General features: G+C 34.4%; 1 protein-coding gene across 5 annotated transcripts in view; it reads right to left on the bottom strand.

Moving 5' to 3' along the window:
• Positions 1-17,198, bottom strand: part of ANKHD1 (ankyrin repeat and KH domain containing 1) — a 112,384-nt gene that overhangs the window by 72,299 nt on the left and 22,887 nt on the right. For all 5 annotated transcript variants that reach the window (XM_022588967.2, XM_022588960.2, XM_089909368.1 and 2 more), the window contains exons 2-7: positions 16,912-17,065; positions 12,715-12,871; positions 11,847-11,994; positions 10,961-11,108; positions 9,125-9,358; positions 7,123-7,217 (exon numbers count right to left, since the gene is read on the bottom strand). In XM_022588967.2, coding sequence (XP_022444675.1) covers positions 7,123-7,217; positions 9,125-9,358; positions 10,961-11,108; positions 11,847-11,994; positions 12,715-12,871; positions 16,912-17,065 — 936 coding nt within the window. The remainder of the gene's footprint in view (positions 1-7,122; positions 7,218-9,124; positions 9,359-10,960; positions 11,109-11,846; positions 11,995-12,714; positions 12,872-16,911; positions 17,066-17,198) is intronic.

Genomic DNA, 17,198 nt, shown 5'->3' with positions numbered 1-17,198 from the left:
GGTCTAAAAGGATCTTGCTGTGATTTATGTCATAGAGTGTTCTGCCTATGTTTTCCTCTAAGAGTTTTATACTGTCTGGCCTTACATTTAGGTCTTTAATCCATTTTGGGTTTATTTTTGTGTATGGTGTTAGGAAGTGTTCTAATTTCATTCTTTTACATGTAGCTGTCCAGTTTTCCCAGCACCACTTATTGAAGAGGCTGTCTTTTCTCCACTGTATATTCTTGCCTCCTTTATCAAAGGTAAGGTGACCATATGTGTGTGGGCTTATCTCTGGGCTTTCTATCCTGTTCCATTGATCTGTATTTCTGTTTTTGTGCCAGTACCATACTGTCTGGGTTACTGTAGCTTTGTAGTATAGTCTGAAGCAAGGGCGTCTGATTCCTCCAGCTCCGTTTTTCTTTCTCAGGATTGCTTTGGCTATTTGGGGTCTTTTGTGTTTCCATACAAATTGTGAAATTTTTTGTTCTAGTTCTGTGAAAGATGCCATTGGTAGTTTGATAGGGATTGCATTGAATCTATAGATTGCTTTGGGTAGTACAGTCATTTTTACAATGTTGATTCTTCCAATCCAAGAACATGGTATATCTCTCCATCTGTTTGTATCATCTTTAATTTCTTTCATCAGTGTCTCATAGTTTTCTGCATACAGGTATTTTGTCTCCTTAGGTAGGTTTATTCCTAGGTATTTCATTCTTTTTGTTGCAATGGCAAATGGGAGTGTTTCCTTAATTTCTTTCAGATTTTTCATCATTAGTGTATAGGAATGCAAGAGATTTTTGTGCATTCATTTTGTATCCTGCTACTTTACCAAATTCATTGATTAGCTCTAGTAGTTTTCTGATAGAGTCTTTAGGATTCTCTATGTATAGTATCATGTCATCTGTAAACAGTAACAGCTTTACTTCTTTTCCAATTTGGATTCAACTATGTTGACTAATAGTGGTGAGAGTGGGCAACCTTGTCTTGTTCCTGATCTTAGTGAAAATGGTTTCAGTTTTTCACCATTGAGAACGATGTTGGCTGTGGGTTTGTCATATATGGCCTTTATTATGTTGAGGTAAGTTCCCTCTATGCCTACTTTCTGCAGGGTTTTTATCATAAATGGGTGTTGAATTTTGTCAAAAGTTTTTTCTGCATCTATTCAGATGATGATATGGTTTTTATCCTTCAATTTGTTAATATGGTGTGTCACATTGATTGATTTGCACATATTGAAGAATCCTTGCATTCCTGGGATAAACGTCACTTGATCATGGTGTATGATCCTTTTAACGTGCTGTTGGATTCTGTTTGTTAGTATTTTGTTGAGGATTTTTGCATCTATGTTCATCAGCGATATTGGCGTATAGTTTTCTTCCTTTGTGACATCTTTGTCTGGTTTTGGTATCAGGGTGATGGTGGTCTTGTAGAATGAGTTTGGGAGTGTTCCTCCCTCTGCTATATTTTGGAAGAGTTTGAGAAGGATAGGTGTTAGCTCTTCTCAAAATGTTTGATAGAATTTGCCTGTGAAGCCATCTGGTCCTGGGCTTTTGTTTGCTGGAAGATTTTTAATCACAGTCTCAATTTCAGTGCTTGTGATTGGTCTGTTTATATTTTCTATTTCTTCCTGGTTCAGTCTCAGTAGGCTGTACTTTTCTAAGAATGTGTCCATTTCTTCCAGGTTGTCCATTTTATTGGCATATAGTTGCTTGTAGTAATCTCTCATGATCCATTGTATTTCTTCAGTGTCAGTTGTTACTTCTCCTTTTTCATTTCTAATTCTGTTGATTTGAGTCTTCTCCCTTTTTTTCTTGATGAGTCTGGCTAATGGTTTATCAATTTTGTTTATCTTCTCAAAGAACCATGTTTTAGTTTTATTGATCTTTGCTATTGTTTCCTTCATTTCTGATCTGATTTTTATGATTTCTTTCCTTCTGCTAACTTTGGGGTTTTTTTGTTCTTCTTTCTCTAACTGCTTTAGGTGTAAGTTTAGGTTGTTTATTTGAGATGTTTCTTGTTTCTTGAGGTAGGATTGCATTGCTATAAACTTCCCTCTTAGAACTGCTTTTGCTGCATCCTATAGGTTTTGGGTTGTCGTGTTTTCATTGTCATTTGTTTCTAGGTATTTTTTGATTTCCTCTTTGATCTCTTCAGTGATCTCTTGTTTATTTAGTAGTGTATTGTTTAGCCTCCATTCACTCTAACTTTTTCTCTTTGGGCATCTTCCAAACCATGGCCCAAGGAAATATATCCTAAACAAAGAGTGAACATTTTTACGACCAAAGAGTAAGGACCTAGGAGTAAAAGTGATGCTGAATTAAGCCTCAATAGGATCAGGGTGATTCACTGGTAATTTAACTGCCTGCTAGAACAGAATTTAACAGTCTTAAAAGGAATACAGGATAATCCAGGGCCTTGAAAAGGGATCATCCACAGCATATGGATTACAAAAAAAATTACTAGACATATTAAGGGGCAAGAAAAAGTAACTGATCATCAAGATATAAAATAATAAAAGTTGGGCTTCCCTGGTGGTACAGTGGTTGAGAGTCCGCCTGCCGATGCAGGGGACATGGGTTCGTGCCCCGGTCTGGGAGGATCCCACATGCTGCGGAGAGGCTGGACCCGTGGGCCATGGCCGCTGGGCCTACGCGTTGGAGCCTGTGCTCCACAACGGGAGAGGCCACAGCAGTGAGAGGCCCGCGTACCGCAAAAAAAAATAATAATAAAAGTTGACCCAGAAGTGAATCAAATATAGTAGTTAGAAGAAAAGAACTTCAAAATAACTACTAGATATATCAAAAAAAAATACAGGGAAAAAATTGAGAAAATGGATGAGGGAAAAAAAAAAAAAGGGCATGTACCAAAACAACAAAGCTCCAAAATGTGGGGGAAAAGTGAAGCAACTAGAAGAAGAAATAGACAAATCCACAAGCATAGTTGGGAGATTTCAACACCCCCTCTCAACAACTGTTAGAACAGCTAAGACAGAAATTCAGAAAGGATGTAGAAGAACTCCACCATCTGTCAACAGGTCTTAATAAAACACTCCACTGACCAAAAGCAGAATATTCATTCTTTTCAAATGCCCATGGAATATATATGCACATCCTGACTATAAAATAAACCTCAAGAATTTTTTTTATGGTGTTTACTTTCTTTTTTTTCTATTGGAGTGTAACTGCTTTACAATGCTGTGTTAGTTTCTGCTGTACAATGAAGTGAATCAGCTATATGTATACATATATCCCCTTCCTCTTAGACCTCCCTACCACCCCCACCACCCATCCCACCCATCTAGGTCATCACAGAGCACTGAGCTGAGCTTCCTGTGCTCTATAGCATGTTCCCGCTAGCTATCTATTTTACTCATGGTAATCAAACCTCAAGAATTAAAGAACTCAAATCATACAGAGTGTGTTCTCTGATCAGAATGTAATCAAAGTAGAAATCATTAACAGACAACAGGAAAATTTTCAAACATTCAAACGTTTAAAACTAAACAACACATTGAAAGAGAATAACATATACTCCAATAAAAATTAATTTAAAAAATGCGGGGACTTCCCTGGTGGCGCGGTGGTTGGGAATCCGCCTGCCAATGCAGGGGACACAGGTTTGAGCCCTGGTCCAGGAGGATCCCACATGCCACAGAGCAACTAAGCCCATGAACCACAACTACTTAGCCTGCGCTCTACAGCCTGCGAGCCACAACTACTGAGGCCTGAACGCCTAGAGCCCTGCTCTGCAACAAGAGAAGCCACTGCAATGAGAAGCCCTAGCACCGCAACAAAGAGTAGCCCCGACTCACCCTGCAACTAGAGATAGCCCGTACACAGCAACAAAGACCCAACATAGCCAAAAAGAAATAAATGAATAAATTTTAAAAAAAAAGAAAAGAAAGAGAATAACCATCCAATCAACCCACAGAATCATAAAAAATAATGCATGGCCGTTGTATTAAGCCACTATGTTTTGAGTGATTTGTTATGCAGTAATATACAATTGGAAGTAACACAGGCAAAAAAGTGCTTTACTTAATCACATCTCAAAAAACATTTGTATTTCCAGGTAATTTTCTTGTCATTAAACCTCTCTTAAAAACTCAGATTGCTCTGATTTCTTTGAATTTGATGTATGCTTCGTAGATATACATATATCTACGATATCTAAGTGCTTACAGATGTAGAAGAAAAATGGTTCCTGGACTGATCTATGACCAAATATGTTGGATACATTTTTGGAATCCAGCACTGTTTTATCAACAAAAGAATATATTTGCTAAGTAATATCCTTTGAAACATGTTTATTTTGAAAATTTGTGCTATCAACAGAAAATTTACATTAAATAGATTTTGCAACTGTTAGTAAAAAATTATTGGCATATGTAAAATATTTCATGTTTAGTGTCAAAATTTTTTCTATGATTTTTCTAACAAATATTCTTATTTTTAAAATTTGGCTTAAATAAGAGTCAGGGTAACGTTAGTGGCAAAAACACTCAGCTGAAAAAAGAAGACCTAGACTTAGAAAGGGCTACCACATACTGTTGCACAACCTACACAATTGATTGTGGTGTGCCCAGGACTCCAACATCTGCTATCTAACTATCTAACTCTGCATGTTTTGGGACAAGATTACCCAATTTCTTTGTTTCTCAGTTCTTTCAGTTATGAAATAAAGAGACTGACTTAAGGTTCTAACCTAAAGATTTTATGTTGACAGCATTAAAGGTAATATTTCTCTTTGATACAAAATGCTTGCATGATAAATCTAATTCTAGGTTATCCTGGAAAGAAGCAAATAAATGCATTCTAAGTTATCCATAGATTATATTAGTCAATTTACTTTATAAGGTTTTAATATGAAGCTACAAAAACTTTAGAAAGATGTCTGTTACCTCCAAAATTAGAGTTTTATCAGTAATAACTCTAAAGCCAAATACATTACTTTAGGGTTACATGTTACTGTCCTTTTCCAAAAACATACCCAATCATAATTGTGTTAAATCTAGAATCAGGTTAAGAAATCATACAAACCAGAAACCAATTAAAGAAACAAAAAAAAGAACAAACTAAACCAAAACTAGCAGAAGGAAAGAAATAATAAAGATTAGTGCAGAGATAAAATAAAGACTAAAAAACGAGAGAGAAAAATCAATGAAACCAATAACTCCTTCTTTAAAAAGATCAACAAAATCAACAAAGCTAGGAGAACTAAGAAAAAGAAGACTCAAATTACTAAAATCAGAAATGAAAGAGGGGATATTACTACTGATAGTATAGAACTAGAAAGGATTATAAAAGAGAACTATGAACAACTGTATACCAACAAATTGAATAACCTTGATGAAATGGACAAATTCCTAGAAACACAAAACCTACCAAGGCTACATCACAAACAAGTAAAAAATGTAAACAGACATATATCTAGTAAGGAGAGTGAATCAATAATAAAAAGTCTCCCAACAAAGAAAACCCCTGGACCTGATAGCTTCACTGGTGAATTCTACTAAACACTTAAGGAAGAATTAGCTCCAATCCTTCTCAAATTCTTCCCCCCAAAATTAAAGAGGAGGTAAGACTTAAACTCATATTAAAAGGATTATACACCATGACCAAGTGGGATTTACTCCTGGAGTTCAAGGATGGATCAACATATGAAAACTGATTGATGTAATATACCACATTAACAGAATAAGGGAAAAAAAACACATGATTGGGACTTCCCTGGTGGTCCAGTGGTTAAGAATCTGCCTCCCAATGCAGAGGATGTGGGTTTGATCCCTGGTCAGGGACCTAAGACCCCACATGCTGCAAGGCAACTAAGCCCATGTACCACAACTACTAACCCCGCACAACTAGACAGAAGACTGCACACCACAGCGAAGAGCCCACTTGCTGCAACTAAGACCCAATGCAGCCAAATTAATTAATTAATTTTTTAAAATTGTATAAGTTCCATTTAAAAAAAACTACTGAGCCCGTGTGCCACAGCTACTGAAGCCCGTGCGCCTAGAGCCCGTGCTCTGCAACAAGAGAAGCCTCCACAATGAGAAGCCTGCGCACCACAATGAGGAGTAGCCCCCGCTCAGCTCAACTAGAGAAAGCCCGTGCACAGCAACAAAGACCCATTGCAGCCAAAAAAATAAAAATTAAGTTAAAAAAAAACCCAAAACACCCAGAAAATAACAAGTGTTGGTGAGGATGTGGAGAAAATGGAACCCTCGTACACTACTGGTGGGAACATAAAATGGTACACCTGCTGTGGAAAACAGTATGGTAGTGGTTCCTCAAAACATTAAAAACAGAATTACCATATGATCAAGGCATCTCGCTTTTGGGTATATATCCAAAAGAACTGAAAACAGGACTCAAACAGATATTTATACACCCGTGTTCACAGCAGCATTATTCACAATAGCTAAAGCATGGAGGCGATGCAAGTGTCCATCAGTGGATAAATGGATAAGTAAAATGTGGTACATACAATAAAATATTATGTAGCCTTAAAAAACAAAGGAAATTCTGACATATGCTACAACACGGATGAACCTGAGGACATCATGCTAACTGAAATAAGTCAGTCACAAAAAGACAAATATTGTATGATTCCACTTATATGAGGCATTTAATGTAGTCAAAATGATAGAGATAGAAAGTGAATGGTGATCACAAAGAATAGGAAGAAGTGGGGAATGGAAAGTTGCTGTTTAATGGAAACAGAGTTTCAGTTTTATAAAGATGAAAAGAGTTCCAAAAATGGATGGTAGCGATGGTTGCACAGCATTATGCATATACTTAATAACTCTCAAAAATGGTTAACATGGTAAATTTTATGATATGTGTATTTTACCATAATGAAAGAATTGGGAAGAAAATAAAAGTACATCAGTGTGTTGAAAATGACATAGCCAAGCCTGCCTTTTGTATGATTTCTTACATTAACGGATTTACTATCAAAAGATAAACAAAACATCGTAAACTCCCCCTTCCCTCTCTGATAATGTACAAAATTTTCAAGATCTTTACTATCTCATAATAATGATTTTTCCAAAAGAATACAAATAATTCTCAAAGGCTGAAACACATATGACCCTTTCTTCCCATAAAATCTCATGTGAGTGCAATTTAAAATTACCATGCAAGCCTCCATTAAGGCAGTGTGCATCTCATCTGTTTTGTGCTCTTGATCTGCACCAGCATCAAGCAGAAAGCGAACCATATCCAAATGGCCTTTAAAAAAAAGAACACAAATTTTAAAACTATATTTCTCAAGAACTATCGATTTAATATATAAGTATTAAAATAGGGAATCATTTTCTTTCAGGTGTCTATACAAAAATTTACAAGAGAACTTATTTTGCGTTCAATAAAGAAATCAATGACAATTTTACAAAGCCAATCCAAAATAATAAGCAGGCTCTCGTCAAGGTCTTATCTAGGTTTTAAAGACTGAATTAGTTCAAAGCACATTAATTCAAGTAAAGCAATAAAGTAATAATACTTATTCTTTGATTTACTCTGTATAAAATATAAATCAAAACACTGAAATCAAATAGAATGCCAGGTAAAGTATGTTTGGATCATATTTTTCAGAAAAAAAGCTTTAAAATAATAACCATAAACTCACTGTGGCAATGAGCAGGCAGAGAAAACTCCATTCAAAATAATTTCAACCCTCTTGATACATTTAGTATATAAAAAGCCTTATAATAGTCAATAAGAAAAAGACAAACACTCCAGTAGAAAAATGGATGAAGGACATGAAATGGTAATTCAAAAAAAGAAGTGAAAATGAATATTAAACTGATGAAAAAAATATTAAACCTTCCTATTAAAAAATTGCAAATTAAAATAAGACACCATTTTTTACTATCAAAATGGCAAATATTAAAAAGAATAATACCCAGTGTTGGTGAGGGTGTAGGGTGGGGTAAAGGGCACTCTCAAACACTGCTGGTGGGAGTGTAAATTGGTTCAACCTTTCTAGAAGGCAATTTGGCAATATGTATCAAAAGCCTTAAAAATGTCCATACCCTTTGACCCAGCAATTCCACTTCCAGGAATTTATCCTAAGGAAATAATCAGAGATTAGGCAAAGATGTCTGCACAAGGATGTTATCACAGTGTTTTTAATAATAGTGAAAAACTGGGAACAATGCAAGTGTCCAACAATAGGCAATTATGGTGCATCCATTTGATGTATTTGGCAGAGATTGCTAGTTTCCTACCCAATATACATTCTCTCATTTTTCCTTAATAACAGAACTCCCGATTTCATCTCAGTGGCAACAGGCCTGACTAAAAGACTACATTTTCCAGCCTCCCTTGCTATTATGTGTAGCCAATGAGATGTAAAAGGGACTTATAAGGCAGAACTTCTAGGAAGATTCCTTAAAGGTAGCTTACTAAGTCGGAAGGCACTCCTCATTTTGCCCTTACCCTCTTCATCCTTCCTAGAATATGGATTGCTGGAGCCCTAGCTACCATCTTTGATTATAGTTCCACATCTGAGGATTCAATCAACTTTGGATTGTTTAGTACTATAGTACACACTTACTGAAAAAAGTCTGTATGTAAGTGAACCTGTGCAGTTCAAAACCATGTTGTAAGAGCCAAGTGTATATATATTTGTTTATAAATGTACTTAAAAAACAAACTAGAAGTAAATATACTAAAATATTGTTTACATGCTTTTTAAATCTTTAGATGGTAGCATTACATGTCATTGTAAAACTTCTTTACACTATTCTGTGTTTTTCAGGTTTTCTATATCAAGTGTGATTATTATTATTTGAGTGTGTATTATTTTTAAAATAAAGGTTGGAAAAATCATATAAAACAAAAGTTATTAAAGAATGGAAACCCTCTAAGTCTGTGCTAAGAGTTTTGGTTGACCTTATAGCTAGTTGAATAAATTTGAATTAAAATAATAAAAAAACATATACTATGAAACTATACTTTAGGAAATACATGCTAAAATGGACTTTCTATATAATCTCTTAGAAGCTAGATAATTTTATAGCACAGGGAAAGTATAAGAAATATAAAATTAACTCAAATACTCAATATTCAAATATTTAAATATTCAAAGTTGCTATGAAAAAAACCCTATAAACATATATATATTTATAGAGTACCTTTGTAGCATGCAAGTGTAAGAGCACTTTCTTTGAATTCGTTAGAATGAGTGTTGATGCCTGCCCCATGATCTAGAAGAACTCTTGCAACTTCCACATGACCTGCACTGGCTGCTTCCATTAAGGGGGTATGTCCATTTTCATTATGATCTTCTATATTTGCGCCTTCATTAAGTAGCACTTTCACAATGTCAACAAATCCTCCAGCACAGGCATAAGTTAGTGCAGTGTTTCCTAAAACAGAACAAAAAGAAATTAAAAATTATGATAAAACTGATATAATTACAATTATACTACTGCTCTAGTTCTATCTCTTCAATTACCTTACATAAACCACTAGAACTATTATCTCATTTTTTTGTTGTATTGGTTAGAAGCATCATCTTAATTTTTTCACTAATTAAAAGGCTTATTATAAACAAACCAATTTACCTCTCTCCATATTTCCTTAGCTTGTAAAATAAGATTAAGTGCCATCTTGAAAAATCATTTCCAACATATTTTCATATAAAATATTTTAATGTACCACTCAAAGTTATTGCTTTTTCTTTCAACACAGTACAACTTAGAAACACTTAACATTTTCTTTCTATGTACATCCATTTCTTAATTTTCTTTTACCTCTCCTTTATCTTTACACATTTATTCATTTAGTCTACATTTATGAGACCCAGGGAGACAGATATAAATCCCTCTCAGCATAATTCCTTCAAAATAAAAATGTATTTAAAAGGTCATTATTCCCTGATTTGCCACTTATTCCTTTCCTGATTTTGTTTTGAGGACTCTTATTTATTAAAGGGAGTAGGGAGATGGTTTAACCATCCAACAGTGTGAGATTGAAGAAGACTGTTTTAAAGGTTCAGCAAGAAAACTATCATTTCAAACCCAATTTGTTCAGAATTCAACTGTTTAACAGTCTCAGACATGGAGGATATTAATATTACTACGACCTAGACAAGGTGGTCAGCAAAGTAACCTATAATCCTTTCTAAGAAGTCATGGTCGTTTAAAAAATAAATTAGGCTACATTTAATATATACTTAATGGTATGGAAGACTGATATGCTTTCATTATTGAAACTGTATTTTAAGCCATGTGCTTGCCTCACTAAATCCAAGGAATCTCATTACTAAATGTACAGCTATAACTCAAGACATATGACCGAGGCTTATAAAGAACCTTACTAGAGTAGATTTCATGCTGCAGCAGAATATCTTATTAGTAAATGCATTCTGTACACTTGACAGAAAAAACTCTATAGGGTTTTGACTCTCAGGTTAATCTATATAAGGGAGTTGTATTTAAATGAGATAAAGAATTGTGAAAGATACAGTTCATAAATTTGCCTCTTTGTACATTATATATATTGTGGCAAAAAAGAAATTGCCCCCAGCAAAAAAACTGTCAATCTTTTTTTTTTTTTGCGGTACGCGGGCCTCTCACCGCCGCGGCCGCTCCCGTTGCGGAGCACAGGCTCCGGACGCGCAGGCCCAGCGGCCATGGCCCATGGGCCCAGCCGCTCCTAGGCATATGGGATCCTCCCGGACCAGGGCATGAACCCGTGTCCCCTGCATCGTCAGGCAGACTCTCAACCACTACGCCACCAGGGAAGCCCAAAACTCTCAATCTTGACCAAACAGAATGTAAGAGTGTTTCAAAGACTTTTAAAGATATCAAATTAATCTATATTTTACTCACAGATTCTAAACAAGGGCTATGATTTTTCTGTATGTTTACAACCAGTTTTCCCTAGGAATCAAATTTTTATCTCTCAGGTTATAGTTATTTATATCAATTTGTTTTCCTAAAATTAACACATCATTTTCTACATACCTGTTGCAGACTGGGAGTTGACATCTGCATCATGAAGAAGTAATAATTTCACAATATCTAAATAACCTCCACTGGATGCTGCCATTAGGGGGGTTATATCTCCTTTATTCCCTCTGTCTTCAACATTAGCATGCATAGCAAGCAATACCTTTAAAACACATATGCACACAGAGAGAAACTGTCAATTCTTACAATTAACATTACTTCTAAAGAATATATTGAATCTGGGAAGATATTCTTTTAGAGTGGAGGCAAGGAAAAATAAAAAATAATCACCTTTTGGGAAAATATGCCAATGATGTTCACTGCTCAAAACACCTGGTTAGATGTTATATTTTACAATACCATTACATAGTAATCTTTAAGTAAAGTAGGTAATCACATTAACCATCCAATTATACAATTTAACTGCTCCTGTCAAAGAATTAGTGTTATGCTCAGGATTATTTAGCAAGAGAACAGCAAAACTATACTCACAAGACACAAACTAACTGGTAAACACATGGCTATTTCCCAAAATTGCTCTAACAGGAAAAAAAAAAAAAAAAACTAAAAGAATTGGGATAATCTAGATGAAATGAAAATAAATCAATATCTTTCATTACACTTGTATATTATTTCTAAAGGCAACTTTAAAATATTATTATTATTTCTATGTTTTCCTTATTCATTAGGACTATTTTTGAGTAAGCGGCAGAAAAAAACGGACCATGCCAAGTTGCATGTACAGACAACAAAAATTAATTATGTATCAGTTTCTATTTTACCTACTGCCAAAAAGGAAAGACCTTGGCTTCTAATGATAATTTCTTTTATTAATGATAAAAATAAACAAAACATCAAAACCCTTCCACAATTTTGATCACTAAAGATTATTTCTGCTTACTTGTGCTAATTCATAATACCCGGCTGAACAAGCCAAACACAGCAGGCTTTCTCCTTCTTCTGTATGTTCATTTACACTTCTGCCTTCATCTAGCAATTTACGAACAGCATTCACATCCCCATCTGAACAAGCCTCCGCCAGACTGCGACTGAAAACAAAACCAACAAAGAAAGACTCAAGGTCCTATGACAACGAGTTACATTAAATATATACGGTTAGTCATATATAGAAAAATCTGATATGGTAAGAAGAAAATTATTTGAATATTTGTCTGCAATACTAATTTTTCATGTATGTGAACCAAGCCAGAAAGGCAATAAATAAATATGAAAACAGCTGTCATTTTTATCTTTCAAAATGTCCTAACATACTCTTATATTAAATTTTAAATAAACTTTATACAGCATTAGATGCACAATTTTTAAAACTAATGTAATGATTCCCAAAGACATTTGGGATATAATCCTATGTCTTAAAATTTTATTTGATAACAGTGAGGTGACTAGATGAAATAGAAGGTAAAAATCTAAGTAAAATTTTTACTGCAGAATGACTAACAAAATCAGTGAATCTCAAACTTTAATGTGCATACAAATAGCCAATGTTTCTTGTTCAAAGGTAGATTCTGATTCAATAGATCCAAGATGGGGTCTGAAATTCTGAATTTCTATGATGCTGACGCTGCTAGTCCATGGACCATATTTGAGTAACACAGACCTAGATTATTGCATAAACAACCCATTTCATTTATTATTACTCAGGCAGTCAGTTTAGAGTTTCCTACTATAACCTTTAGAATAAGTAACTTCCTCAGAAATGAAAACCAGATATTGAATTGAATACCCAGCAGAAGTCATTAAACACATACGTGTCTACTTGTCCTGCATTGTGGCTGTTTTCCGCTCTCATCCGTGTCAGTGCAGCAGCAGCTTCATCCAGTGCACAACTTACTGAAGATGTCAGTCTTCGGAGTACCTCAGGATCTGCAAAGGCTTTACCATCAGCAGTTGACAATTTGCCAATTCCTTCAGTGTGCATCAGTCAGTTCAGGGAAAGAAAAAGCATAAATGTGTAAACTGTAATTACATTTCTAAACACTATTCTCTAAGGCAAAATGGCATAATCTCCATATGCAAAGCTGATAATTTCAATTTTGTCACTAATGTCAAAAGGCCATTGCATAACACCTATGTTTTAGTCTTTTCATCTTTACAGTGCACATAATACTAATTTATCCTCTACCTAACTCCAAATGTTAACTTAACATGATGCTTACTGTAATGAATGAATGAGATTTCTATCAAAGTACAATCACAGCATAAGATCTCTAGTATAGGATCCTATCTATTTTCAGTACTAATGAAGGGGCTATTCTGTAATATTAAAACAAACAATCCAACAGTTTCTTCCTTTGATTGAATAGCCACCTAGAACCATTTTCTGGGGCAAGAGTGTAAATTAAAATAAATTAATTCTCATATTTAGTATTTATTATGTGCTTATGATGTGCCAGACATTAGGGGGACAGAAAGGAATAAAACATAGTTCCTGTCCTTACAGAACTCGCAATATGGTAAGTCTAAGTTGCCAATAAATCTTTTTCTCTAGATTCAGTGAGGAATCAGTGACTACTGCAACAAAATTTTGTTGATAATATCACCACCTGTTACTGCTGAAAATGAGAAACAGTCAATAAAATTTTATAGAACAAAAAAAAGGGAAACTTGCCCAATAAGATAAAAAATATATTGTGATGCTATTCAATTACAACAGTATGATAGTATGATACTTGCAAAGAAAAAAGATAATTTTATCAAGGATATGTAATAGCGGCAAACAATAAAAACTTAGATCATCTGTGAATTCAATATGTGATAAAGGTGACATTTCAAATCAGTGGATATAGGAGGGCTTATTTCATAAATATTGTTCAGAAACTGATTATTTGAAAATTAGGTAAGATCTCAAATTCACACCATTTACAAAAATAAATACCAGGTAGACTTAAATGAAATCTGAAAAGTACTATTATACTATGTAGTATTTTTCTATTGCTGATGTAGAGGAGGTTTTTCTAAGCATGAGACCAAATCACAAAAGCTATAAAGTAAAAAATTAGTAAATGTGATATTAAACATTTTTAATTCCAATAAAAATTTCTATATAATTAAAGACACCATAAATAAAGTTAAGGCAAAATAAAAACTGGAAAAATTAACACCCAATGAATTTATATCATTTATAAAGAGCTACCGCACAACTTATTGATAATATTGAATGAACACAAACTATGAAATTGACCAAAAGAAGACTGAGGAAAGCTGTTGATAGGAATGTATACTGGCATAAACTTGAGGGACCACTTTGATAAAAGCAATCAAAATTTTGAATGCAAAAATATCCTCTGACCCAGTAATATCACTTTCTAGGAATCTGTCCTATGAAGATACTTGCACAAGCAAGAAAAGTTATAGATATACATGGATATGAACTACAGCATTATTTGTGATATCAAAAAAATTGGAAATAACGTAAAAATCCTTCAATAAGCCATTGGTAAAATAAACTGTGGTGCATCCAAGCAACAGAATATTATCTTACCCTTAAAGAAGGAGAAAGATCAACATATCCTGTTATGGAAGGATGGCCACAATAAATTAAGTGAAAAAAAGAAAATTATAATTTGTATAAATGATATAATTTCATTTAAAAAAATCATGTATATTCAAACATATACAAGTATTTATATAACTACAAGGGAAAGTCTGGAAGTATATGTAAACCTTTACAATGGGCAGGCTTTAAAATCTACTGAATACATTTCATATTGTTTTAGCTATTTTATATATTACATTTATAATTTAGAAAAGACTTGTTAAAAATTCTTCTTGAAATGCCCTTAATTCTTAATTTTCTTTAAAAATCTCAAAGAATCTTAAAGAAAAAAATATTTTCAACTTCAATTTTTTTGGTTAAAATAGCATTAAGAATTCTATCTTCTTAAGAAGCCTAGTAACGTCTAACACATTCTCATAATTGAAAACAATGCATAAGTCTTAAATGTTATAGGCTCAACACAATGTCCAAAAAGCAAATGAAAATACTAATGAACAAAAAAGTATTCATTAAGCCAACTGACTTGCACAGGGCTTCAAAGGAGTACATCATTTTAAAAAACATCTGACAATTTCTTTGGATAAATATCATATCCAACAATGCCTGGAGTTTAAATTGTCAAAACACACAAAATTTTAAAATTCAGTAATTTCTCACACCTCCTGCAAGACATGATTTTCAAGGTTTATTTTCTCTCTCACAATATAGGTAAGAAAAGCAAGCAATTCTAAGGTATCTTGTATAAGGTATAAGTATATAAGTACTTATACTTAACCATGAACCTAAAGAAAAATGCTCAATGTAGCAGAAAAGAGCCGTCCCTGAGTGAGACTCATGAGGTGGCCAGAAAAAAGAGAAATAGGTTTAAAATCCTTAATTAGGGGTCTTGGAGTAGTACCCACAGTATGAGTGAAATGTCAGCCTGAACTAGAGAGGAGATGTACTATCACCAGTAAACAAAGCTTGATTTAGGGAAGGAAAGTAACTTAGTCCAGAAAAGACATGGAGAAGAAAAATGCATTTTCTCCACATTTCTCTCTGCTCTAAGCTGGTTCTAAAGCACATGAAAAAAATTTAAAAATAAAAAATTATATATATATATATATATATATATATATATATATATATATATATATATATAGGGTGGCCATGGCACTCCTATTTCAGGAATCTTACATAGACTATTCCTAAATCAAAAGTAGGAGACTCACAATAAATCCAAAGAAGGGAGGGACACCAAAGCAATTACTAATGTGATTTTTTTTTTTTGGCCACACTGCACTGCACGCAGGATCTTAGTTCCCCAACCAGGGATCAAACCTCTGCCCCTTGCAATGGAAACTTTTTTTTAAAGAAGGTTTAAATTAAACCGTCTGCTCTAAATTAAACCATCTTCTGCTAGATACTTAAATTGTTTTGTTCAATCTAATTTTAAGTTTCGGTCAGTTCCAAAAAGACACATTAGATGGACTAAAAGTCAATCTGCTATAAATTTTACCTATGCTTTTTCATAAGAGGAGAAAGTTAAAGGAATAAGAAGAATTATCAAAGTAAACACATTCCTAACATACTATATATATGTCTTGGGACTTCAATGGTGGCACAGTGGTTGAGAATCCACCTGCCAATGTAGCGGACACGGGTTCGATCCCTGGCCTGGGAAGATCCCACGTGCTGTGGAGCAACTAAGCCCATGCGTCACAACTACTGAGCCTGAGCTCTAGAGCCCGCAAGCAGCAACTACGGAACCCACGTGCCCCAACTACTGAAGCCTGCGTGCCTAGAGCCCATGCTCCGCAACAAGAGAAGCCACCGTAATGAGAAGTCTGTGCGCCTCAACGAAGAGTGGCCCCCACTCGCCGCAACTAGAGAAATCCCACGCGCAGTAAGGAAGACCCAACACAGCTAAAAATAAATAAAATTTTTAAAAATGGTTAAATGTTACTATATAGCAGGGAACTATACTCAATAACTTGTAGTAAACCATAATGGAAAAGAATATATATATGTGTAAAACTGAATCACTTTGCTGTACACCTGAAACTAACACAACATTGTAAATCAACTATGCTTCAATTAAAAAAAAAAGTTAGTGTTGAGCCTAGAAATCACTCACTGAGAACTTTCAACCAAGAATTTTTTAAACATAAAATGTGAACATTTTCTTTAGGAAATTAAAAAAAAAACAAATTTTACAGATTTCAAATTTTATATAACATATATAATTTGGGGATAATCTTTTATAACTTTGTATAGAGATGGAGTCTTGGGGGTTTTTTTTGTCTTTTTTTTTTTTTTCCAGCCATGCCACGTGGATTGCAGGATCTTAGTTCCCCTACCAGGGATCGAACCCATGCCCTTGGCAGTGAAAGCGCAGAGTCCCAACCACTGAACCACGAGGGTATTCCCTGGAGTCTTTTAAAAAGATGAAAAAGAGAAAATAAAGTACCTGCTGCTTCCAGCAATGCTTCTAGTCGTGCCTGTGTCTCTGGATCCACAGTGCGTAAGTCTGCTCCTTCTGCAGTACTTGATAAGAATATCTCTGATGTTGTTTTCAGCACCGGGTTATCCAGATCTTCTTGGTCCAAAATAAATGATTCAACCTGTTTAGGAATTAAAGATGCAATATCCATGAAGCTGATCTTAATATTGTTAGAATAACAGCAATTTAAGGTAATATGACTTCTGATTTGGAATTCAAATATAACCAAATAAATTATTGTAGAAACAGGGGGT

The sequence above is a fragment of the Delphinapterus leucas genome, chromosome 3 (assembly GCF_059928025.1).
Source record: "Delphinapterus leucas isolate spDelLeu-1000000601 "Yukka" chromosome 3, BTC_Dleu_Yukka2, whole genome shotgun sequence".
Taxonomy (NCBI): domain Eukaryota; kingdom Metazoa; phylum Chordata; class Mammalia; order Artiodactyla; family Monodontidae; genus Delphinapterus; species Delphinapterus leucas.
The sequence above is the reverse complement of the archived record's forward strand: the minus strand, read 5'-3'. Positions and strand labels throughout refer to the sequence as shown.